The 27,446-nt window shown below is 36.6% G+C and overlaps 1 protein-coding gene across 3 annotated transcripts; it reads right to left on the bottom strand.

Moving 5' to 3' along the window:
* BORCS7 (BLOC-1 related complex subunit 7) lies at positions 1 to 25,663 on the bottom strand. 3 transcript variants are annotated; one of them, XR_014026497.1, is made up of 9 exons: positions 25,613 to 25,663; positions 24,619 to 24,719; positions 22,897 to 23,086; positions 21,500 to 21,562; positions 19,903 to 19,946; positions 18,286 to 18,306; positions 16,989 to 17,237; positions 4,099 to 4,198; positions 1 to 121 (listed from the first exon to the last, which is right to left on the bottom strand). XR_014026497.1 is itself a non-coding variant. In XM_081328177.1 (7 exons), the coding sequence occupies exons 2-7, from the start codon at positions 24,669 to 24,671 to the stop codon at positions 16,993 to 16,995; spliced, it is 471 nt and encodes a 156-aa protein (XP_081184303.1). In that variant the 5' UTR covers positions 24,672 to 24,719; positions 25,613 to 25,663; the 3' UTR covers positions 16,053 to 16,992. The 3 variants fall into 3 exon arrangements, 2 of the variants coding, with proteins under 2 accessions (XP_081184303.1, XP_081184304.1); XM_081328177.1 differs by lacking the exons at positions 1 to 121; positions 4,099 to 4,198 and having other exon boundaries at positions 16,053 to 17,092; XM_081328178.1 differs by lacking the exons at positions 1 to 121; positions 4,099 to 4,198 and having other exon boundaries at positions 16,057 to 17,237.
* Positions 25,664 to 27,446: the final 1,783 nt, after the last annotated feature.

Below are 27,446 nucleotides of genomic sequence, written 5' to 3'. Positions count from 1 at the left end.
GGCCACTCAGGTTCAAGTCCATCCTTATCCATGGAAACTCTTTCTAATCCCATCCTGAGAGTACCAAAGCTGTAATGGGGATAAACGTTTAGAGAGATCCCATGTAAACTGCCTTGAGCTCCTGGAACAAAAGAGAAGAAAAACCTAACAAATAAATATACCAATAAAGTTTGGCAACGGTTCTCAGTCTAGTGAAGGAAATAGGCAGCAGAGAGAGGATTATCTTTGCAAGGAGAAAGTTGTTGGGAACAACCTGTTCTTCCCAAGTTGCTCAAAACAGGTGGAGCAACATTAGCCTTAGCCACCCTTTTCCATTACATTATAAAAAAAACAAAATAGTTGGAATTTTTTGCTTGCTGTAGGACAATGCTCACATATACAAATCTATATGAGGGCATGGCAATTAAGGTCTTCAGCTTTATTCATCCATTTTCCATGAGTGCTTTTAAAACTTTAAATTGTACTCTTTTGGTTAAGCAGATCTCAAACTGAAAAAAAAATTAAAATTAAAACCACAATTTTCTAGTAGGTTAAATGAGTGCTATGAAGATAAAGACTTGTTTGCAATCAGGCTGCTTTTTAAGAAGTGAAAATATGCAGCAGTGTTGTTGCATTCTTATCAGTGATTTTATGAGGTTCTGCAATAAAGTAATTAAAAATTAACCCTAACAGGCTTCAGGCACAATGCTTCCTGCTTTTTATATGACCCCCTGCTTCTCATTTGACATTTCTTTATTGCACTCTCTTCCTGGGGATTAGACATTTAATATTGATAAAGTGACATAATATAAAAATAGCTTCACAGCATATAATTCAGGATTTTCATGAGATCAAAACATTAAATGTCAAATAATACCATAAATGAGATGTTTTGTTTTATTGTCCAATAAAAACCCTTTGAAATGTTAATTTTGTTTTTTAAAGGTAGAAGTAGTGCACTAATTATATTTGCAAGGCATTCATACTTCTGGTCTGGCCACTAAAATACCCATGTAAAATATGAATGGATTTGCCATATGTACATGTCAGAATTGCCATATGTATATTTAATTCAAGAGCAATATTAATTCCAAATTCAAGAGCAATATTAATTCCTTTGAAAAGCAAAGGGGGGGGGGTTTCTGTGCAAGACCCCCTGATGATCCACTTAGAATTGCCAAGGTTGAGCTTATGACTGTCGTTCTCCTTCCAGGACCATGCTGCCTCCAGATGCAGCAAAATATGTTGATAGCATCACTTGGCTGGTGCAGGGTGGAGAGCTTTAACTGATTATTACCAGCATAGTGATTATATCTAACCATGTGCTGATGTCCATCCTCTTTAGTTAGTCTCAGGCAGACATCTTTCTCTGTTTTTCCTTGCTTTTTCACTGCTATTACAAGCTCTGACATGGCATCCTTGTGAATCCTGACTCCATTACATCATCAGCAATTTATCCAGTCAACTGTTTAATTTTAAAGTGTAATTTGAGAATTTTACTCCTAAGATGGGCTTCAATCATGTTGGTTCTTTCTATAAAAGGAGAAAAAAACAGGATTGTTCCCTGTCTCCTTTCTATTTCTATAATTTGACTCCTGAGCATCAAGACGAAATGGTAAGTAAATTCCAACCCAGCTGTTTTCCATGTACCACAAATCCCACATTATTTCTTCATGTGACATATAGTAAGTGAAGCATCCTGAAAATAGCTTCATGCTTATTAGCTTATACTATTACTACAGTAATTTCTATGCAGTTAATTTTTACTGTTGTATCTGCAAGTGGCTGTGTGTCACCTATATTGTATCTCAGTAAATATTCACAAGGCTAGGGAACAGCTCTGCTTGTCTGACCGTTGCCTTGATAGCAGCTCTTCTTCCTGTCCTCCAAGACCATTCCCAATGCCTTCTATACAAACAGACCAATGAGAAATAAGTATCTATGATCCGCTTCTTTTTTTGTTGGAAAATAGAACTTTCCAGTAGTGCAATGCAGGGCTTTTCAACCTTTTCACCCATTGTACCACTTTTAGGATATGGCAACATCTGAGTACCACCAGTTGCCTAGCAAGGTGTCAAAAACTTGATGACCATAAAAAGGAAAAAAGTGATGAAGTACAGGTAGTCCTCGATTTACAACAGTTCACTTAGTGACTGTTCGAAGTTACAGTGGCACTGGAAAAAGTGCCTCCCAAACCACAGCCGAGCAAGATACCTGCCTGTCCGCCTGGCGGTGCTCTTCCTCCTGTCCGAGGTTTTCATTGTTGTGAGCATTTCTGTTGAGGATTGGCAATGGGGGTGGGGGGTGTTTGGTTTTTATTTCCCCTGTCTGCTGGCTGGTTGCAGCAAGTTTTGGTCACTTCATATGACCCTGGGGCACTGTGACTGTCCTAAATATGAATCAGTTGCCAAGCATCTGAATGTAAATCACAAGTCCCTGGAGATGCTGCAACATTCCAGCTGATCGGCACTTCTTCTGGGCTCAAAAGCACCAGGATCAGCGCCGAACTCCAGCTGGAGCCTGGTGCTGATCCTGGCACTTCCACTAAGCGCTGACAGCCCTGAAGAAGCGCTGATCCTGGCAGTTCCACTGAGTCCTGACAGCCCTGCAGCTCCAGCCATCTCTCGCTCAGGCTTGTGCGGTGCTGCCACCGGTTCAGCTCATTCCCCTCCCCCACTACCACTTTTCTAGGATGGTCGTGTGCCACCTGCCAGGTGCCAATGTACCACAGGTGGTACCCGTACCACTGGTTGAAAAGCCCTGGTGCAGTGAACAATGGAATGCTCTGCTTGACCTTATAGTATCCTGGAAGGGATGTATGATTGGCTGAAATTAACCCCAATACTACTACTACTGACAAAATGAGGTATGCTTTTTCTCATAAAATGTACCAAATATCATTTGGCGTTTGCCTCATTGCAGCAAAACATGAATTCATATGACACACCTGCACAAGCTCTTCCTCTATCCTTTTCCCGCTCAATAAATCAGCTAATGACTGAACAAGCTTTTATATCTGTCTGTCTGTCTGTCTGTCTCTGTGTGTGTGTGTGTGTGTGTGTGTGTGTGTGTGTGTGTGTGTGTGTGTAAAGGTTCCCCCGCACATGCGTGCTAGTCATTTCCAACTCTAGGGGGCAGTGCTCATCTCCGTTTCAAAGCCGAAGAGCCAGCGCTTGTCTGAGGACGTCTCCGTGGCCGGCATGACTAGACGCCAAAGGCGCACGGAATGCTGTTACCTTCCCACTGTAGTGGTCCCTATTTTTCTACTTGCATTTTTACGTGCTTTCAAACTGCTAGGTTGGCAGAAGCTGGGACGAGTAACAGGCGCTCACTCTGTTATGCAGCACTCGGGATTCGACCCGCCAAACTGCCAACCTTCTGATCAACAAGCTCAGCGTCCTAACCCACTGAGCCACTGTGTCCCTATATCTATCTATCTATCTATCTATCTATCTATCTATCTATCTATCTATCTATCTATCTATCTCTATCTCTATATCATCTATATCTATATATCTATATCTATATCTATATCTATATCTATATATCTATTCTCTGGAATAGCCCTAAACTGTAAATAAAATTCCTTCTCTCTAAGCATAGTCAAATTACTCAACCTTTTCTCTAGCTCCAAGTCCCTTGTTTCGGACTTTTTCTCTAAACGTCCATCCTATCACTGACTTGTCCAACTTCCCATGAAATTTTAGCCAGTCTTTTGTCCAAACTTTTTTTCCAGAGTTTCAAACTTAGCTTCTAGAGATTGTGACAGTCTTCTACCCAAGTCATCAAGATTATTTTTGTCAGGTTCAATGGGAAAAATGATCATAGATGAGCTTTTATATATTACAGACAAAATGGACAAATTCTCCACTTGAAGTCTGCCAATTCTGGTTCTTTTTTATTATGAAAATTCTATTTTTTTAAATAAGTATAATATACAGCATGCATTTTTAAAATCTATCATAAAATGAATTTTTAATTCTCTATTTAGGAATTAATTTTAAATATCTTAAACTTTGGAACTGAGGAACAAAGTGATGTTATATAACACAAATTGTTGATTATATACCACACTAGGCTTAATTTCTGTGAAAGTCTAAAGAGCAAAATATTGCTCACCTGTTCAGATGCTTGGAGATATGATAATGCTTTAGACTGGGCAGAAGTATAATCTGTTTATTATTCCTTTTTTCCTCTTGCAGTCTTTTGCTGTTTTGTGCTAGTCAGAAAAATGTAATTACTGTTGCAGAGCAGGTATCACAAACCTACGCACAATACAATCCTAACTAAAGTTACAAGATTGATTCTTACTGTCTAGTAATATTGTCTCAATTTACCAAGGCTATCTTAAAATTTTCCAAGAGGTATGCCTAATTCATATGTGCATATATATTGCCAGTTCTTTAAACTGTATGTTATGGCTATCAGATATGAGCTGTAAAATTCTGGACAGCTACAAAGAGATACCTAAAATGTAAGTTTTTTGCTACCATCTGAATCATTGTAGGCCTATCTGGATTATTGTAGGCCTTTCTGGTAGCCCTGCTCTGTATTTGATTCCTATGGGATGATCCATTAATTAACATAGTAAAATGCAAAATCTGCAATTATATCAGTAATATAAACAATATTACATCAGTCACAGAACAGATTTATTAGCCAGTAATTACTAAGTCACATAGTTTGATTTCAGCAATTTATTTAAAAAGCTACACATTTTGAATTTGCTGTGCATCCAGTAAACCATGATTTACAAACCACAAGAGTACACACAATATGGACTGAAAACCAGATAAATTACCTTATGACTTAGCTTGATGGTAACCTAGGCCAACTATGCATAGTTTTGCCTGAAGAGGCTGCACCACATTCCGTATACTGTACTGTGTAAACCACAACTTTAAAACTAGTAAAAAAAAAGTATTTACCCCCTATTACAGTCAAAAATGCAAAAGAAAAGCTGGGGAGAAACACTCTATCCCTTTGAGGATATAAAAGACTACAATGTCTGTTTTCCTGATTTAGGTAACTAAGGTTTAACCACAAAGTCAGGAAAGGTGAAGGAAGTTTTTTTTTTTAAAAAAATAATAAATTCTTGGCTTTCATTGACTTTCTAACACAGTAAATAATCTGGCATTTAGGAATGGCCTTTTTACCAATACAGGCTTAAAGGAAATACGGATAAAACTCTCCAGGAATCTCAACAGGAATTTGAAGACCTGCAGTAAGGTTTTATGTCTTTTTAATGAAGTTGGTTTTTACAGGCATCAGCGCTTTCTTTCTTACTCTAAAGAACATCTTTGATGCCAAAAGTAATTAGATGGAATATTCCAGCTAGAATATTTTCAGAAATATTTTTGAATACTAGTGAATGGAAGAAAGAACAGAAGACAAAGCCTATTTAGAGATTTACTTTATCTTTTTTCTGGTTCCGATATCAAGCAGGTCTGTATTCTGTCCTTTCCTGTATTATTAATTATTTATGCACTTTTGGGGGAGAAAAAAGCCTGAACTTTCAAAAATATACCAGCGTTGATACCATCAGCTTGATTGCTCTTATTTCTCCATTCAGCTGAGACATGGTACAAAACTGAATGAGGACAAGGAATGGAGATATAAATCTGGGTATCATCAGCATATTGATGATAGCTCACCCCAAATCCTTGGATCACCTCACCCAATGGGTCTAGGACCTTGGCCGCACCCACTTTACCCCCAGCCACCTCCTCAACCCATGTACAGCTAGATTTCGTCCTCCATCGGCCCTCCCCAGCGATTCTCAATGGCCAATGGCCATGTTCATAAATTGGCTGGTGGCTTCTTGTCCCATGGAATAAAATGTCTGGGACAAACAATGCCTGGGAGAAAGGACCAGGCCAAAGGGCTGGGGGCAGAGGGCCAGGGGGCCATTAGCCATGGAGAATTGCTGGGGGAGGGCCAGCAGAGGAGGAAAGCTAGTTGCGAATGGGCAGAGGTAGGTGGCTGGGGGCAAAGTGGGCATGGACAATGGTGGGCACCTAAATTTCCCATTCCGCTCCCAGTTGCCTCATCTAAATTTTGAAATAGGAGAGATAACTGAGCCCTGGGGCACATTACAAAGTGGGGGCCACAGGCTGGATCTCTCTCCCCATATTAACCCTAATTGGAATTGACCCCAGAGGAAAGAGTGGCACCCAGGAAATTTGAAATACAAAAAGGAACACCACAAGGATGACTTCTATCCCCATTACTATTTATATTGACGCTAGAGGTCCTAACGGGGATAATTAGAAATGAATCACAAATAAAAGGATTAGAAATTAAAAAAGAAACATTTAAACTTCAAGCATTCGCGGACAATTTGGTTTTTATTATGGAGGAAGCACAACAATCGGGACCGAAACTGTTGGAAGTATTAGATAAATATGGAGAAGCTGCTGGGCTAAAAAATAAATAAGGATAAAACTAAAATGATTGTTAAAAACATGACGAATAAACAGAAAGAAAACTTGGCTAGGATTATGGACATACAAATAGTTAAGAAGATAAAATACCTAGGAATTACTATTACGGCCAGATGCACCTCAATTAAAGAAGACAATTACAACAAAATAGTGAAACAAATAAAAGAAGACCTGGAAAGATGGGGAAACTTGAGCCTTTCATTGTTAGGGAGAATCGCTGTCACAAAAATGAATGTACTACCTAAAATTCTATTCCTGTTCCAAAATATTCCTATATAACTAGATCAAAAAATTTTCGGGAACCTGAACAAACTGACACTAAATTTTATATGGCAAGGGAAAAAAACGAGAATTAAAATGAAACTCTTGCAGGATGCTAAAGAAAATGGGGGGTTTGGACTTCCAGACTGGGAAACATATTACTACGCAGCGGCACTAACCTGGATTAGAGAGTGGATAATTTTAAGGAATAAAAGACTATTAATATTAGAAGGTCATGATTTGCAATTAGGCTGGCACGCATTCCTATGGAATGATAAACAAGGGCCATATCAACCTTTCCAAAGCCATCGAATTACTCAAAATTTGGAATAAAATTAGAAAACAAAATTATATTAAAGTACCAGTCTGGTTGTCCACCCTGGAGGCGATAGTTTACCCAAATTTGTTTAATCTGGAGAATAGCACTACGTATAAGGATATTATGAATGATGTGGGAGAATTGAAATCAAGATAGGAACTAGAGCAACAAGGAATAAAATTGGAATGGTGGGCCTATTTACAGATACAAACACGGTATGGGAAAGATAAGAAAGAGTGGGGGATAAAATTCAAGAAACTTCATTGGATAAAATCTTATTGGGGGCAGACAAGAAGCAAATAAGGAAACTGTGGGGTATAAAGTGATTAAAGAACAAGTCAAAGAAACGATGTTGATATGGGCTAAGAATATAGGACATGGTATTGATCTTGATGTGTGGCAAACATTATGGGATAGAAATAAGCTTACAAAGAAAATCTATACAAAATGTTTTACCGGTGGCATCTCCCTCCAACACGGTTAGCTAAAATGTATAAAACAATATCTCCTAATTGCTGGAAATGCTTCCAAGAATTAGGCACCTATTTTCATACATGGTGGACCTGTAAAAAGACACAAGGGTTTTGGCAAATGATACAGACATGGTTAGAGGAAATATTAGAACAGAGAATAGAATATAAGCCAGAATTTTTCCTGTTAGGTATAACAAAAGAGAAATATAGTAAAGAAGAGATATACTTAATGATACATATTATTACAGCAGCGAGAATGACGTTAGCTCAGAAATGGAAGGATAGCAAAGTACCTGATGAGAGTGAGGTGATAAACAAAATATGGGCATGCACAGAAATGAATAATTTAACTTTGGAATTAAAAAATAAAGAACAGTCAGAATATTATAAAATCTGGAATAGATTTTACCTATGGTGGGAACAGAAAGGAAGATCTTAATAGAGGTATACAGGATTATGTACTTAAGCAATATTAGTATAAGGTGGACGATAAGATTGAAGAAAATTATTGGCATAAATGTATAAATATGTTTAATGTGCACAATTGTATATAAATGATATGTTTATATGTATATAAAATGTATATAACACACAAAAAATGATGTAAGACAAGAAGGTATGTTAGACCGATAACACCATGTCCAAAGTTTCTAAATATTTTAAATAATAAAATTTAAATTTCAAAAAAAAAAGTGGCACCCAGTCCCAACTCCCAAAATCAGTCAAAATCAGTCCAGAAGGATACTATGATCGATGGTATCAAAGGCCACTGAAAGGTCAAAAAGAATGAGGATGGTCACACTGCTGTCATCTCAGTCCTAAAACTGGCCTGAAAAGGTCCAGATAATTTGCTTCATCCAGGATCCTCTACATCTGCCATGAAAATATCATCTCCACAATATTTCCCAAGGCTGGGCAAAAGGTATCTAAGCTGGTTGGATCAAGCAATGGCCCCTTCTGCAGAGGGTGCACCAATGCTTTCTTGAGAGCCAATAGAAGCACACCCTCTCTCAAGGAATGATTAACCAAAACCCAGACCAGAGCAGATGTCTCCTCCCAGGCAGCTTTAACCAGCCAAAAGAGACAGAGATGGCCAAAGTAGTAGCAGCAAGAGCCCTGTCCATTTTCTCAGGTAGTCCCTTATAACACATTTTCATTTGCACCCAATTACAAAATATTCATCAATTAAACAAGACATCTAAAGGCCATGATTTATTATTGTATATTTTATTCTATTTCAAACCATGCTGTTTTTTCTTATGTATTTTTTGTGTGTGAATTACAGGCTGAATATTCTATCTTTATTTCAAAATTACATTGTAAGACTAAGTAGCGTCCACTGCAACTTCAGTTGCCTTTTTTCATTCAATTAGTTTAACTGGATCTTCAGATTCAAAGATGAGATTAATGGCATAATTTCAGTTAGAAAGGCAGGTGTACAGCATGTATAACTATGCCCAAAAAGGCTATTTGCTATTTTAAAAAATAAAATAAAATTTGAAGAAAAGATTTTTGTCCCTTGGGCGCTACATATGTTACCTTCCTCAGAGACAGCTCATGGCTTCAAATTGCTGATCTTTATAAGTCCCCTCTGAAGTAAACTAAGCACTATATCATTAATGAAAAGTCACTTCAAAAGAATCATAACTGAACAGGGATTTTCAATGTGAAGATTTAGTTCCTTTATTCAGTGCAAGGATGTATCTCCCGCTCATTTAGAGCTCCATAAATGATGTTTTTAATTTTCTGCCCATCAAAATCATTCCCAAATTGTAATACTAGAGTGCATTTTTGCTTCCTATTATCCTCTCTCTCTTTACTACTCTTTGTAAATCAATCATTTTTTTAAAAAAATCCTAATTTTTCTTATTACCCAAACAGTAATAAGCAATTTGGGCAGCCATGTCCATCAACTAAAAAAAAGTAATAAAAATGTAAAAACAAGAAGCATCTTTCTGCTTTGCTTAATTTCTACATGAGAAGAGTTATATATTAATTGTATCAATATATTACTATAAAATATAATATAATGTACATTAATATATTAATTAAGCTATTAAAATTAAGCATGTTATCCAAAAAACACCACAAGATAAAATTAAAAAGTTTTATATATCTAAACACTATGTGATAAAACTTCTAATGATAATTGATCTGCTTATCCTTTTTAGAAAGGATTTATTTTTAGAAAATAAATTAGTTTTAGTTCACATGCTTAGTGATTACATTTGAGTCAATTATTAACACCTCCAAAAATCATCAGGAATTAAATAACAAAGCAGCAATAGGCAAAAGTAATGACTGTACAGCAGATGGGGCTGTTGTATATTTTAGAACTTGCATTATGGAACAGAGGTATACATTTGCAATACCAAATCAAACTAAGGGCTCTCACCCATTTATTTTTTTGGCAGAATAGGAAGCATATGTAGAGCAGTACACACAGAAATGTTATATTTAAATTTTCTTTGATGTTAGCTATGTTAGCTGTCATAGACATTTCAAAGGATTGCCGAAATATTTTTAGTTATATCTGATAGAGGAGAGTCAACAATTGTAAAATGGCAATAAATGGCAAAAAAACAGCAAGTACATAAATTGCGGAAATTCATGGAGAAAGTGTGTTGAAATTTTAAAAAGCAGCTAAGTATTAGGCTGTGCTTCTGTTCAGTTTTAATATGAAAGTAAAAAAGTGTTTCATGAGAAACGAAACAGATTGAATGCAAGATGTACTTATTTACAAAATGTAAATGGAAAAACAAGAAAAAATAGGGTTGAATGATTGTGGTTTCAATATAAAAAGAAGTAACCAAAATTTCCTTGGAGCACCTTGGAGTAATATTGGACTGGACTTTCTCCTATAAGATATATCTAGAAAATATGGCAGCAAAAATCAATGCTAGGAACAACTTACTCCAGAAATTATGTGGAACTAAATGGGGAGCTTCAGCTGCCACCTTCAGGTCATCAGCAGTAGGGCTAGTCCATTCCGCAGCGGAATAGTGTGCCCCTGAATGACTTGAAAGCTGCCATACTATAAGCTAGATATCAGAGTCAACAACACCATGAGGATTATATGTGGATTAAAACCACTCTGACTTGCTGGCTTCCTTTCTGAGCCATATAGCACTGCCAGCTTTACGAAGATAAGATGCACTAGTGAGAGAATACAGAACAGTTCAGTCCTAGCAGCATTTATCAGTCATAAGGTTCAAATCCAGGAAGCCCCCACTGGCACTTGCACAACATTTGCTCAACAACTTTAAGTTTGATTCCCAATAGAAAGCCAAGTGTGTTGCTGAATGTCTAAACATAGGAAGACATACAAATGACTACATAAAAAAAGGTGTCAGCAATGGTCAATCCTGAATAGGATTTGCACCTCAGGCACAGTTTTTCTTGATTTTGCTCTTGAATTTCCATTTGTAAAGTTATAAATATATATTTTTTTATTCTTATGAATCTCTTTTAGCTATGCCCTTCTTCAGGTTGCTCCTTTTTCCCCCCCAAAAAATGTCACTGTATTCATGACAGAGGATAAAAAATAATTCTAGCTATTCTGTCTCCTCTATTCAGTTTTACAAAGCAATCTTGTTTCCGTTCTCTCTTTTGTTTCTAAAATTAAGGAACAACATTGCCTATCATAAGTTAAATTTTACTTCTGCAAGACTTAACATGTAGGCCTGGATGGGTGGAAAGTAGAATGTAATAACATCTGTTTTAGCCCTTACTCAACATTTTTAAAATTAATCAACAGCCAATTTTGCATTTTTTTCTGATAGCAAAACCTGAATTAATCTATATATCTAAGGTAGTGTCTATGTCTACAATTGCTCTACCTATATCTGTACCTATACATGCACACAAGCACATGCACACACAGAGTATCAGTTGCCTCAAAGTGCAACCTTTGTGCACCTTCATTCTCCAATGAAGAGAATGTATTTTGCTTAAATACTAACCTCACCTATTTGCTTCATTTCATGCCCTTTCTCTCATATATACAACCCAATTAGAGTTTATTAAATTGTATTTTATGATTCCATAAAGCACTTTCAAACATGGGGAGATACTATACTGTCCTTGGCATTTAATTAAAATCCTGCTGTACTCTCAGTCAATTTGAAAGCTAAATGCAAGGTTAGATGCTATGCTGGAGGTGAAATCACAAGGCTAATGTTACAACCCAAGGAGAGTATATCTGCAAAAGGAGGAAAAATGGCTGAAGCTACAGATAATGTCTGTTGAGACCCTAACTTTAAATGAACAGCTGTGAGAAACTCCCTTGGATTGCTTAACTGAATGGGAGTAAATACTCATCTCCTAGGACACAGATATTGCAAAGGACACTGCAAGAGTTTACTGATATGACCACATCAGAGTTTGGAATAAATCTATACCAGCCCCCCATCTTCCCTTCTGACACCTTCCCTTCTCTCAATTCTTAACATTTTCTTTTCTTTCCTCTTCTGCATTCAGAAAGCTAGAGGGGAGGATGGGTCAATTTCCTTATCTGACATATAAATTGATCACTTGCAAAGATCTAGTTAAGTAATGCAACGGCAGGGCTGCAAGCTGTCCACTCTTTCTCTAGATTTCTACAGTAATTACAAGAGAATTATCCTTAAATTATATTTCTCAAAGTAGACATTAAGTAGACATTGAATGAAAATGCTTGTTTTTTCCTCCACATATATACTGTGCATAGTAGAAACTACAAAAATTAAACTTGGGCACTCCAGGGGATGGGATTTTAACTTGCATCATGTTACAGGGATAAAGTAACTGGTTTGCACTAGGCTTTTTGAGAAAGAGTTAAGTGTTTAGCAAATCTCTAAATAGATTCCATTTCTTATCTAAGAAATGCCTCCGAGGCCTTCAACATCTTCCTTTCCTAACATAAATCAATAGGCACAACGTTATCTTTCTAGGCCACACAGCTGTTTGCCTTTCTTGGGAGAGAACAAAAATCTTATATAGACCATCTGCAAAATCAGGCTGAAGGATAAAGGTCAAGAGCCAGTTCAGTACACTGGATGACCTGAAAAGGTCCTGGGGAATGCAAAAGCATGGGTGCATTTTCAAAATATACTACTATGGATCACACAACATTCTTTTTTTTCAGAGAGTTTCAGCTTCATTTATGCTCATCAATTTCTTCCAAATATAAATTTATACATTCTAAATAGGTTTACATATCAAAATAAGTGATAGATAGCCAGATCTATCCTAATTTCCTCACTATATGTGTTTTCATAGCAAGGGGGAGAAAAAGTCTGTCACTATGAGGAGACCCTATTAGGCCATTCTTCATCAGTTTTAAAAGCAGGTTGACATGAAGGGAATGCACCCTTGAGTTTAGCAGAGATGGAGGACAGAAATGGAAAAAGTTCTTCCCAGTGGGAAATCACCATGAGAATACAGCAATGAAATGCCAGCAATGGATTGACACAAACCAAATGCAGTGAAGATCTAAATAACTTTGGAGAGTATCTGTGGAATTCAGTAGACATATTGCGAGCTGGAAAATATTTTTGTTTTTGTTCTTCAGTTTTCTTGGCCAGGTTCTTCTTCATGCAATTTAATATACTTCTTCAAACTTTGGCCTTTGTCATAATTGTATAAAACAAACACATGGCAAGGTATAACTCCCCTCCGCCCTGTGCGTTCCCACAGAGAGGGCCTCCTCAGGGTGCCTCCGGTCAGAGAATGCCGGCTGGTGGCCCCCAGGGGGAGGGCCTTCTCTGTGGGCGCCCCGGCTCTGTGGAATCAACTGCCGGTTGAGCTCCGGATGGCACCGGATCTCCGCTCCTTCCGGCGCGGGTTAAAGACCCACCTATTCGAACAAGCTGGCCTGGCCTGATGGGGAGTTAATTTAGGGTTTTAAATATTTGTATATTTTATTGTTTTATTTTGGGCATTAATTTAATTCTATTTTAACTTTTGTATTTTTGTATTTTTATTATATGCCCTGTTCACCGCCCTGAGTCCTTCGGGAGAAGGGCGGTATAAAAATTTAATAATAAAAATAATAATAATAAATATAACAGCTGGCAATATGTTCCTGCTGTGTCCCATCTGTTTTAAAAGGTACTATAAGATAATTAGGGAGAATTTTGGTTATGATCAATCTATGGTATTTGCTTCCTGATTCATTTGCTAATATGATTTGAATATCTTATTTTGTGACTTTCCTTGGAATCTTCAATCACAAAACAGCACTCCTTTGCCAAGTAAGGAATAAAGATATATAGAAGATGATGAGACTGAAATTCTTGGGCTGGTAAACTTTGAATCTATATTCCTCTGTGGCAGCGACTGGTGGGGTACATTTCTTTAGAAGGAATTATTTAGTAGCACATGTGTTAAAAAGTGTCTGTGTGGGGGTGTTTCCTGAATCTCCCTGAAGTTAGTTGGATTCTGTTATATGGTAAAAGGAAGAGAAAAATTGCTCTGTTCCTATTTTCTGTATCATGAACTATTTTAGACATCTGTATTATGTCCCTCAGGAGATATAGCACCTTGCTGTCTTGACTGTTTTTGGAAGCTATTCATGGTCAGCCCTAATTAATATTTGAAGAAAGTATGGGTTAGGAATTCCAATGCTGTTGTCTAGTTTGGGAAATGTAAAACTTTTCCAGAATGCAATTGCAAACCCTAAGAATTCTGACATTCTCAGTGAGAATGTCAGAATTTATGTTTATCTTCTCTTGCACTATAATAACCTGAGCAGAGCAGGAGAACACTCAGACACACATTCTTAGTAGCTCTCCCTAATTAGGACAAGTTTAAAAAATTCTGTACATTTTCCAATATGAAAGCCTTTGTCTCATATTATCTCTGCTCCTCTCTAGAATTTCATATACACTATATCTTCCTTTCAGAGGTTCTGTGTCCTTAGTGTACAACAGCAACTGTCCCATGGTTTTACCATTTTTTGTCTGTCTGTCTGTCTGTCTGTCTGTCTGTCTGTCTATCTATCTATCTATCTATCTATCTATCTATCTATCCATCCATCCAATTGCTCTCCTTAACCTAGAAGGAGGCTTCAGGAGGACCTAAATTTTGACAAATGGCTCGATACGAATTGGTCAAAAGTCACTCCTAATTTTTTTTACATTATACATAGGTACTTTGAAAATAAGCCTAGCCAATAACTGACAAGAAGAATGAGGACTCTATAGTGAAACAAAAGATTAGAAAACCCTACCTTTATACCAGAACAGATAAGGACAAGTTAAAACTGCTTAATACATGGCTTGGGGATGAGATGACAGATTGGGAATAAGATAAAGGCAATGAAGATATGGCAGGATCCTGCTGCATGATTGTCCTATGGCTATAGGACATGCACAAGTTAATTCTCTACCAGCACTGTATAGGACAGGATACATCAGTTGAAAATATTTTGCTCATGAGTTGGTAGTAGTATGCCCTGAGTGTTATCCCCTCAACAGAATGACTAAGGACCCACATAGGTTTTAACTAGCTTATTGAATTATCCACAAGGGATAGTTGCCAAAACCATCATGACCAGTATAAATCCAGCCAAGGAATTATAGGAAAAGTACACATATAAAACAGAGACTCCATGGTATCAATGCACCTATTTTTTCTGTTTTGTTTTGTTTGCTTAGTAGACTTATAAAATTTGGGAGGGGAGGGGAAATCTGCTCCATCCAGGAATTACTTTTTGCCACCAGTTGGTATCATTATTTGTACATGGGCTAGATACACAAAACACTAAACCAAAATCAAGCAAAGAAACTGATGGATTTGTGCAATTTTTAAACCAAAAACTGTTATGCAAATAGTTCAAACTTCACCTTTAACCCACTCCGCAAAAGATGCCCCAGCCAAGTCACTTTGGTTTAATAAGACAGACATTAATCACACAGCAGAGGTAACAGGAGATTAATGCTCACTTAGTTTAACAAACGGGTGCAAAAGCAAATTTCATCTTAAACAGAACAAACAGTTTTGGAGTAAGACAATAGTTACATTGGATCCTTTCCCCTCCCCTGAGCAGAATGGGGGTGTGGGTGTCCAGCTAGTTCTCACTCCTTAAGCTCTCTTGCAGTAGACTAGAACTGGACATATGGGTGAAAGGAAACCAAACTAAAAGCAAGATATTGTAAAGTCAGCAAGTTTAAATATGTTTCAAATTGCAGGCAAAGAAGCCTTCCTTTTTCTCCAATGGAAATCAATTGTTAGTCTCCTGCAGACCAGCACTAAAATATATAAGCACGGATGTCATGAATATGCCTGTTCTGAAAGTTATTGCAAGGGATGGAAGAAAAGAAGTCGTTTGCATAAAAATATATCACAAGTGCTTGTATTTACATAATATCTATCTCCTATCTGGAATGTATGCCTATTCCGGTTATATATTTTTCTTCTTCTATCAGCTTACTGATTATATAGCAGTCATCATTCCCACTGTTTAAATCAAACACTCAGCATCTTCTACCTATTCTAATAAAACTCATTAAATCAATATCAAACAATAAAATTGCATATTAATAGCAATATTAAAACTAAACAAACAAGCATCCAATGTGAACTTCCTCCCCCTTACACAAATATTCCTTACTGATTAACTTAGCTTTTTCACAATCAGCCAAAGTTTATTCCACATGCTGTGATAAATAGAGCTTCCTATTCAATCCTACATACATTTTACACATTCTAAATCTTTTCCATTTACTTTAATGAAGTATCATGTAGATGCTTGTATGGATGTGTTTTGTATAATTACACTTTATGTTGAATATTTTATTTGAACTTTAATTTACTACAATATCTACCAAAAATTAAATATGCATAGAATATTAAAAATAGCATGTCAGTTATTCTAGTTATTACTGTTTATGAAAACCAGCATTACCAAGAAGATAATAATCAAATAATTGTAATATTATAATGAAACCATTGGGGCCAGAACTTCTGTCATAAGTGGTTGTGGTCATAAATTCAGTCAGACTCAGTTTTACAACAATTTTTATGGTGGTCATTAAGCAAATCACACAATTGTTAAGCAAATCCAGCTTTCCCAATGGGCAATTTTTGTCAAAAATCAACAAAAAAAGGTTGCAAATCATGATCATGCAGAATTCTGCTAATGATTGTATATACAAGCCAGCTGCCAAATGCCAGCATTGCAACTGTGACCAAGAGGTGGTGTGATGGTTGTAAGTGCAAGTACAGTCCCAAGTAATTTTTCCCAAGGCCATTGTAGTTTTGGATTGTTATTAAACAAACAATTATAAGTTGAGGACTATCTATATGTTTTTTTACGATTAGCGATCTATACTATGAAAAGCATTTGCACTATAAATTTATGAGTTTTCAAAGTCTGAAAGGAGGAAAAATTAATCTCTTGAAGTATTCAAAACCAGAACAAGATGTATTTAATTATTTTGAATGATATGAATTCTTAAAGAAATCAGTGCTGCTAAAGAGAAACTGGCATCAACATACAGAAACTGTAATTTAATACACTGATGCACCTACCCTCTTATAAAGGTAGCATTTGTAATTTAAAAATTGTCCACATTTCCAGATCAGATGTGACATTACATCTGGGAGGTGGCTTCTGACTCAGTCTTACAGTGCATCTGTAGAACAGGGAAAGGTATTCTGTAAACCCCCACTGTGTATTTTCTTCCACTATTTTCCAGCTGTTTGTTACCTCTTACAAACTCTTCTCTTTATTTTAGCAGATGGCTCAGCTGATCACGCAAATTTGAAGACTGTTCAACGCTGTGGGAGAGTTTAACAAGTGGATATGGATATTTAGATATAATTGCTGAAAAAAAGACTTCCACAACGTAAAGAATGCATCTAGCTGCTTCAGAATAAAATAAGGAGGAACGTGCTGTTTTTATCCGTTGAACTCCTGTTCCCAAATTATGTAATAGAATGGTGAATAGAATGGGACATAATTTATTTTTATGTGTAACAAATATTACTGTTTCAATATTTAATATAGAATTGATTTAAGGTAAAAAGCTTACAATTTACTTATAGCAAGAAATGTCACCTTGTGGGCATATGAGCGGCAAACAAATTTAATAAATGTGAATGAATACAAATATTAGCTATAATATCTAAACTATTAGATTTACATACTACATATAGAAACTTTTGAGTACATATAATTTGCAGCTCATATTTTTTCTAATAGAAAGGGAGGGGGGGAAAGGAAACTAAGATGAAGTACAATTAAAAGTCATAAAAAGATGCTTATTGGCAGAATGAATTTGATAGATTAAGCCTAGTCCTTATATGAAGTACCTTTCCAATACAATCGTATGCATATTTACTCAGAGGTAAATGCTATTGTGTCCAATAGAGCTTTGTCACTACTATACCTATTCCAGAATGCAAGCTTCAGTAATAAAGAATCTCTCATAAAAATGAGGACCAAAAAAAATGGCAGAAGATGGGAAAAGGCAGAGCAATTCCAGATCTGATTTACTTTCTTCTCACCATAAAAATCACCTGAGCTTTCACTGATGGTTTTTCCCCCACATTTTAATATGTTTTAAAAAGCAAGGTATTTAATGTAGCATTAAATCATTGCAGTGTTTAATAATATTGTACACTGAATATTAACATTTAGTATTTAATAATACAAAGTGCAAATTGAGTAAGCTCTGTGAAGAGGCAGCATAATCCTAACTCTACTGAATTTGCAATTTAAAAAACATCTACACAAACAAAATGGATGCAAGCAAATTTTGAAAAAGCAGTAATAAAGATTTCTAGAGTAGATAATCCCCCAATCAAATAGAAATGGCATACTTACTTTTTTTGAATAGCTTCTTGCCTAAAGGGGAAACAAACACAATGTGAGTTGAAATGAATTTTGAGTTGATAAAAGGAGTGCTGATTTATTGCTGAGGATCCATGGAAATCAAACAGACTTCTGACTTTACTGATATATCTAGAAATAACTGACATATTTAGGTTTATTTTTAATGATGCAAATAAATCTGTGTTGTGGGAAGAGGACACCTGAAGGCAGTAATATCTGTTTTATATTGCCCATGAGAGCTCCTTACTTATTTTCTATCCTTTGGGTTGGTATCCAAGAATGCTTGTACCTTGGGCAAAGTGATCCAGTGTTAGGGAACTTAATATAGCCCCAAAGCTGCTTTGGATTGCCCTACCCTACAAAACAGGACAAAAGTAAGTAGTGGGGCCTTGGAAAGGGAGACATTCACTGCATTCCAAACCTCTGGCCTTTGAACCAAATGCTGCCCTTTTTTCTGTTGGTAAACAAGCAAAGGCAATTCCTCTTACATACAGAGGAATGCTATGCTTTACATGCAGAAGTGATTTTTTTTCATTACCTGGAAAAAGAGGCGTCCTATGCAAATCAGCTATGAGGGAAAAGACTTGCTTCGGGCTGTCATGTTTCTGATGGATGGGCCTTATTCATTTATTTGAATTTATTTTTCTGAGAAACAATTCATAGAGCCGCCCATCTTACCAAGATTAGAACTGGACGCTGGAGTTTCCAGGCACATCCCAGATAAACATTACTAGGTAAGTCATTGGATACATACGGGCCCCAATATGTGTTTGTAATGAGGGAAGAGTTCCTTGGACTGCAAGGCGATCAAACCAGTCAGTCCTAGAGGAGATCAACCCTGACTGCTCTTTAGAAGGCCAGATCCTGAAGCTAAAACTCAAATACTTTGGCCACCTAATGTGAAGGAAGGACTCACTGGAGAAGAGCCTAATGCTGGGAAAGATTGAGGGCAATAGAAGAAGGGGACGACAGAGAATGAGGTGGCTGGATGGAGTCACTGAAGCAGTAGGTGTGAGCTTAGATGGACTCCAGAAGATGGTAGAGGACAGGAAGGCCTGGAGGAACATTGTCCATAGGGTCGCGATGGGTCGGACACGACTTCGCAACTAACAACAACAACAAATGAGGGAAGATGAAAAATTCATTTTTTTTTCAGTTTGGGAGGGTAAAGGACAAAACAGGAATATCCTTAAAAACACAATTTCCCAAAAATCAGGGCAAAAATTTTCTATTCTGGTAGGTTTTAAGAATCATTCACTTCTGTAATGCTTCACTTCTTCCCTGAAATGATACAATAACACTGACATTAAAAATGTAAAATGCTGATTTCTAACCACCACCACCACCCTGCAAAACCTAGTCTATACCATTCTCAGTTATATTTTTAGCTGTAGGAGGAGAGCTGTTACTCTGCTGTAATCAATAATGAGGAGTCTATTAGAAACTTTTCATACTAACAATGTATCTGAAAGAAATTAGAAAATCTTCATGAAGATTTTCAATAAAATCTTTAAATTTGAAAATATGCTACCAGTTTTTTTATATATTTATTTGCATTTTCAGGGAGACTATCCCATCAAATACAGTACGTGAGGTGTGTATACTTACTGGTACTGTAGGTGGGTAGTTATAATAGCCATTTTTCTTAAACTCTGCAAAGAGACAGATATGAAGTAAATGTCTTTTTCCTCAATGAAGTTAACAATGCAATCATCATTTGGCATTACATGATAATGAGAAATAATCACATACTAAATTCTCCCTAGTTGTCCTAGTATTTGAAGAAAACATGTCCTTTTGATAAATCTCTAATTTTCAAATAACAGCTTTCGTAGCCTTTCACTTTTTTCATATGAGTAGAGATGATGATGATGACAATTAAACTCTTACACAAATTATTTTCTCCCAATAGCCGCATTAGTAAAGTTGACAACAATCCATCTGGGTAACTAACACCATATTTGTACACTACAATTCAACACTAGAAAAATAAATAATATATTCATAGAGATTTTGGTTAACGATAAACACTTTCCTTGGAAAAATAGAGAAAAGCTAAATAAACTGACTGAAAAATGTAAAGTTAGGCATCATTCCAAACTAGTCTTCCAGAGTTTGATGCCCTTCTAGTATGCTAAACTACAACCCCCCATATTCCTAAGGCAAAGGTCACAATAGTAGGGAATTATGAGAGTTAAGAATCCAAACCGATCAGAAGGCCTCAAATTGGGAAAGGCCTCATTAGGCTGAAGCCTGAAAATGTGGTCTGGGACTGCAACATGTTATCCATGAGTACCAGCATGTCCACAAATACTTATTCCAACATTCCCTAATTTTCCAGTCCATGCTGATAATTTTCCAAAACAGATCTTTTAATTTCAAAAGTAAGTCTCAGGCACAATATTTGTAACAATGCCTCTGAGCCTACATAAATCTCGTAAAATGACATGTTGCTGAAATCCAGTACATTTTTTTTATGTACGTCCTGCAGTCCAGAAAAAAACAAGCACAAAGCAAAGTTAGGTGTAGATGGCAGAGAGATTTAATACACTAGGATTCTAATTTTGTGTGTGTCTGTGTGTCTGCCATAGACCCATTTTAGACTCTGGAGAAACCTCCAGACCTTTTCAGAAAAATATATTTAAATTCATACAATTTAATACATGGATATAGACTGTATTACAAAGAAAACTGATTAGTTATCAAAAGTATTTTAAAAAATAAGAAACAATAACAAAAACAGTAATATATATGAAAACAATTTTTTTCCCATCCAAATTCCCAAGGCCTCTGAAATCTACCCATGGACCTCAGGTTAAGAATTTCTGCATAAGACAAAGCAGCAGAAAGTTGCACCACTACTTTACTTTCTGGCAAGTGAGTGTTTATGCCTGGCAATATTCATTTTTACCCTCCAGTTTTGTGATATTTAGACCTCTATTCTGGCTCAGGAATAATTTCATTCAAATTCTTCCTTAGCAAAAGCTACATTCCTCCTGATCTATTTCCATATGTATAGAAATGCATGTTTTGTGTTACAATGATTTCTCCCAACTTTATTAAAATGACTGACTGGTATTATGCACAAAATAAAAATCTTTTCATTTTCAACCCTGAACTTGACATTTCCTTGTCTACAAGTCTTGCAACTCACACAGAGGTATGTATTTAATATTAGCAGGCAAGTATTCTATTCCATACTTACATCTTCAGAATGCAGAATGGCACCCTCTTGCATCACCATATTTCTGGCAGCCTGTCCTAGGAACTAAAAGACATGAAAGCCATAGGAACAGATATGAACTTTATATTCTTCAAGTAGTGGTCTTCCACTGTTATTCAAGGTTGACAATGCGCTAATAGTGAGTTTCAGGAGATAGTAAGATTTGGTAATTATATCCTTATGAACTCGTATTTAATCCAGAAGCAATAACTTATTGGACTAACATTCTAAAACAAAAAGGATTTTCTGAAATTATGTATAAGAAGCTTCATAATATATGATAATTAAGGATAGTTGAAACTTTTTGGTGCAATACAAAATTTATGGTAATTATTAATTATACTAATATATACTGTGATTTATAGAAGCCTGTTTTAAACTGATGGTCTTAAATTTCTTGATCACCAATTGCGCTGGTTCAGCAGATATATCCTGAAGGTAAGCAATTTGTAATTACTTGTTTGTGAATCAAGGATTGAAGTTTAGGACTGGTGGAAAACATACCAAGCCAGTTGGATTTGATATCTTTCAGATGTATTACCATGCAATTCCCACAAATACAGCCACCATTGTCACATAAACAGAATGATGGGAGATGTATACCTCAGGAAAGCATAAGGATATGCTTACAGTCAAATCTTGCCATGATTCCTTGCAACACATATCCAGCACCATTCAATATTAATTTCTACTACAGGATTTCCGTGCGATTTACCACTCTTTCGTCTAGTTTGTTAAAAAAAACAAGTGTGATAATATTTGATACATACTTGGGTCTTTGGGGTAGAAACAAATAGGCTTTTAACCTTAGGAAAGCAACACCAATGATACTCAAGAATAAAAGTCTCCGTTCTTTCTTATTGGCTTGCTTGGCTAAATCAGCAGCAGAACACTTCCACTATAACAAGGGTAAGCAACCTATGACTCATGGACTTCAACTCCCAGAATTCCTGAGTCAGCATAGCTGATTCAGGAATTCTGGGAGTTGAAGTCCATGAGTCATAAAAGAGCCGAGGTCGCCTACCCCTGCACTATACGTACATGAACTTTGTTATTATAGGCAAAAGGTCTGAACTATTTCAGTTTTAAAAATAGAGGTGCTAAGTATAATATCGGATGACTGTGACTGAGCATCTAAACGTGTTAAAATCATCGGTTCCATCCCCTGACATTTAAGAAGAATCAACTGACCATCTTTATCCCATGAAATTAACCGGCTCTAGGTCACCCCTAGGTTTTCTAGCACTATTTCCCTTAGAAACGCCGCCAGCAGAAGCGTTCAAAGAGACTACAAATCCCACCATACATTGCAAACCTCTTGTGCTGACTGAAACCGAGTTCCGGAGTACTATTTGGGGCGACCGCGTAAGCTCACTTACCTCGGCGCTCCGGGAGCCCTTAAGCACCTGTTTAGTGAGAGCGATTATATCCGTACCGCAGTTGGCCACCTTCTCGGTCAGCAGCCCTTTCACCGAATGCCCAAATCGTGCCTGAACATCCACCGCCATCCCTGCAGGAGTTACCGCCATGTTGCTATCAATAATCACAGAGGAAGCGAGAGAACCGCACCTACGGATAGAAAATGGGGTCAGAAAAAAAAACGGGTTTTGGCAAATAAGGAATTGATTCCTCAGCTTGTTCAATCTCAGTGTAGTTCTTATTAGCTTTTCTGATGCAGGAAAGAAAGCCGCTTGCTTTTTATATTACCTGCACAATACAGAAAATACTTTGTATATTTTAAAAAACTTAAAATATTTGTATTAACCGTTAGCCCCAGTATTACTTACTCCAAAGTTAAAGACGAAAGACTGAGTTAATCGGTTCTCTACTCCGCAGAAAAAGGAACTGTTTTGCTAAGTATACATCTCAACAGCAAGTTTGATTCGTTTTGATTCAGCGTTTGGGTCTGCACAATACACTGTATTAAATAGTTGCCTAGTCTATAATTTATAGTGTTTGACTTCAGCTACCGGCGTTAGTTCAGTAGGATGCCTAACCATCATGTTTGATGTATAATTCTAATTCAATAATCATTGTTAAGTAAGTCATTACCCAGGAGAGGTGACTTCCTCAACCCTCTACCCATAGCATTATTGTAATTGTCATTTACTACATAGAAAATGGGAAATTCTGCAGTCAAAGCTGAAAGTAATTCTGTATTTGCAGATGCATCATTGGATTGTATAAATTGGACAAAGGGTACTTTAGTTTTTGGGAGCATTTTAAGCACTTAACTTTCTACAACTGTGTATGTTGAGAGGACTTATATACACAGGGGACCACCACGGATTTTTGAAAAGCATCTGTTTCACAAAAATGTACATATATTTGTTTAACAAACTAAGCGAACACTGGGATGGAATAAGAAAAACTAAAAAAAATCTTTTAACAATAAAAACTGTTTTAGTTATTCCATCCCAGTGTTCGCTTAGTTTGTTAATTTTAATATGCCTGGGATTTGCATTTTTAATCTTACCAAGGAATATATTTGTTTTTACATTCTACAATTTTTTACTTTATGTATTCATTGTCCATTGCAGAAGACAAGCAACTGATTTTCAATGAGGTTTCAGTTTGGACTCTTGTTTGGTCATAACTGGAACACTAAGATTTTAGTGTTTAGGGGGGATAGAAACACTTAAGCAGTTTTTAAATTTAAATTAATATGTTTATTTTATAATAAATATTAAATAATAAAGAGAAAATAATGAGTTTTCAATAAAGATATACCAACAAGTCGATTGGTCATTCTTTCAGTTTACCTATGTAGGTAATGACAATGAAATATTATATAAGATAACGATTTGACTAATTTTGAAAGGGAAATACTATTCTACTTATGAATAGAGCTTAACTGGAGCATATAAGTATGTAACACTGGAAGATATAGAAATAGAAGAGTGATAATTAATCTAATTGGCTTCAATAACTCCTAAAGCTGGTTCACCACACTCCTGCACTCCAGATGGCAAATACCCTCTGGCCTCTCTTAGAAGTATTGTCTATGTATCTCTTAATAATTTCTATCTGGCGAATTGTATATAGGGAGTGCAGCATGCCCACCCCTGAGAGTGTTTTTAATTCACACTTTCTGCACTCACCATAACTTTGAAGGCATGAACGAACCCCATTGACCAGGGTCATAGACCAGCATAAAGAAGGTGGGGAACAATTAGTAATTTTAAAAACCTAAAAAACAAAACTACATAAAAGATACATTGAAATTTTATTTTAAAGAAGCTAAAAGATATAAAAAGTATAAAACAATAGATATAAAAATAAGTCACAGTATAGAACACTCTTGAACAATGAACCAAATGCTCAGTTTATGGCACTGGTCATCATCTGATGGATTTTAAGTGCTGCTGGGCAGAACCTGGTAACATATGTTGTAGCTGGGTTAGTATCTGCAAACTGCAGGGAGGTGCAGAATTGTCCTGTAGATCTTGGGTATCTATGCAGTAATGGTGAAATGAGGCTAATACAAACATTTCTATAATACAGGCAGAATCTAGTAGTTAGATACTTGTAGATTAGTTAAGTATGCCATTGGGATGTCAGAATACCTGTTGGATTCATTGACAATAAAGGTTGAGGGCTTGGCTACATTCAGTTAGCACTTTGTGTCTGCTACAAGCAGTTTAATCTGTATTTTGGCTAAATCTGTGCTATGCTGAGTAGAAGACCTGAAGAGAAGCCCAAAGACAAGATTTTAATTACCACTGCCTTTTCCCATGTAAAATGAAAATAATTCCTCATAGTTAATAGGGCAAGGCCCAAAGTGGGGGGGGAGAGTAATTTGAGCCAATAGTTTAGTATGATCACCCACATTCTGCCCTTCATTTTCATGAGGCCTGTTTCTGGCCACTGTTCTCACAGACATCTTCAATCTCTCGTTGCATCAGGCTGTGGTTCCATCATGTTTTAAGACTGCAATCATTATATCAGTGCCCAAAAAAGCTATAATCACATGCTTTAATGATTACCGTCCAGTAATCATTGGATCCATAACACTTCCATTATGACGAAGTGCTTTGAGAAATTGGTATATATGGGTTCATGACTTCCCCCTACATTTGACTCATTACAGTTTACCTATCAGAAGAACCACTCTGTAGAAGATGCACTTTCCTGTGTGCTTCATCTTAGCTTGGTGCACCTGGAGGGGAAGAATACTTATGTGAGAATGCTGTTTGTTGATTTTAGTTCAGCATTCAATGCAAACATTCCTCAGCATCTGGTGAACAAACTCGGCCTATTAGGTTTTAATACTCCTGTATGTACCTGGATACTTGATTTCCTTATTGATAGGCCCCAGTTTGTGCAAGTTGGAAAGAAAGTTTCCATTTCCATCTCTTTTGAGTACGGGTTATCCACAGGGCTGTGTCCTGAATCCACTACTGATGACCCATGTCTGCTGTGCTCAATCTGCTACTAATCATATTGTGAAGTATGCAGACAACACAGCAGTGGTGGGTCTTATCTGGGATGACAATGAAAATGCTTATAGGGAAGAGGTGAAGGCTCTGGTGGACTGGTGCAATAAAAATAACCTGGTTCTAAATGTTGATAAGGCAAAGGAGATCATTATAGATTTCAGAAAGAGCCGACATAGTCATACTCCACTCAGTATCAAGGATGCAGCTGTAGAGGTGGTCAACAGTATTAAGTATCTTGGGGTGCAGATAACTAAAATCTGAATTGGTCTCTCCACACATCATTCTTAGTGAAGCGTGCAAACCAGCGTCTGCATTTCCTTTATCAGATGAGGAGAGCACATCTTTCTCTCCTGGCCACTTTTTATAGAGGTACAATTGAGAACATTTTAACAAACTGCATCACTGTCTGGTTTGGTGGCAGCAGTGCCTCAGATAAAAAGTCCATAAAGAGAGTGGTAAGGGCAACTGAGAAGATCATTAGGAATCTCACTTCCTGATATTCAGGATGCTACTTATAAGTGCTATGTGCTTTGTTCCTGTGCCATCTATCTATCTGCACATGTATACATAATCCGAACTAGACCGTGCTGTTTCTCTGTGTCATATAATATATGTGGACATAGGAATAATTTTGTATTTATTTATTTTTGTCATATTTATGTAGTGTATATTGGAGGTGATGACCCTTTGAGAGCTTTATGCAACGAAATTTCATTTTAATGTATGTCGATTAGTGTACATTCAAAGTGACAATAAAGTTATTCTAGTCTAGTCTAGTCTAGTCTAGTCTCAGAATGGCATTAGAGACACATTTTGGGACTCGAAGGACCAATCTTAAAACTTTGGATTGAAGAAGTTCTAATGGTGCAAAATTGGAGAAAGGGATCAATTGGGTACGGTAAAAAAAATACTATTGGCTTGGCCTCGATCAGCTTGCTTCAGATCTCCTAGGGCTAAAATCCTATAACTTCCTAGGATGGGTTTTTTGGGTGAAATGATCCCTAATCCCTACAAACCATGACTACCTGGGCCAATTCAAGACAGTTGACAGATATGGGTCTGCATGACCTTGGATGAGGTTGTTGACCATAAATATATTCCTATAAATTGTAGCCTTTATTATCAATGTTTTCTGCTTAGGAATAGATAGTGGTCAGAGGAATCTGGGAGGAGATACATTGACGCAAACAGATTAATGGCAGGAAGAAAAATAAGTTTGTGTTTGGGCTTAGTAATTAAGCATGAAATATAATTGTTGCTGAAACAGAATTGCTCCTGAAGTTGCAGTAAATCTACTGGGAAATCACCAGTTTTGGAAATCACCAGAAAATTACCATACTTCATTTTTTATGGTATACTGATAGGGGGTCACTAGTTAAGAGCCTTAAAGTTTAGTGAAACAATGACAAAATGAAACTGAAAATTTTGTTGACTGTGAGGTATGCATGCATTTCGGTTATATCTTTAAGCATTATGTTTGGATTAGCATT

This window comes from Vipera berus (assembly GCF_964194415.1).
Source record: "Vipera berus genome assembly, chromosome: 5".
Lineage (NCBI taxonomy): Eukaryota > Metazoa > Chordata > Lepidosauria > Squamata > Viperidae > Vipera > Vipera berus.
The sequence above is the reverse complement of the archived record's forward strand: the minus strand, read 5'-3'. Positions and strand labels throughout refer to the sequence as shown.

Bases quoted from the DNA above. Each gene is read 5' to 3' on its own strand.
- BORCS7 (XM_081328177.1), bottom strand. From the start codon at position 24,671: ATGCTGGTCTATGACCCTGGTCAATGGGGTTCGTTCATGCCTTCAAAG. The intron at 21,563-22,896 runs GTAAGTGAGCTT...CATGTCTTTTAG, and splicing joins AGGGCTCCCGGAGCGCCGAG to TTCCTAGGACAGGCTGCCAG. The intron at 18,307-19,902 runs GTAAGTATACAC...TTTCCCCTTTAG, and splicing joins ACTACCCACCTACAGTACCA to GCAAGAAGCTATTCAAAAAA.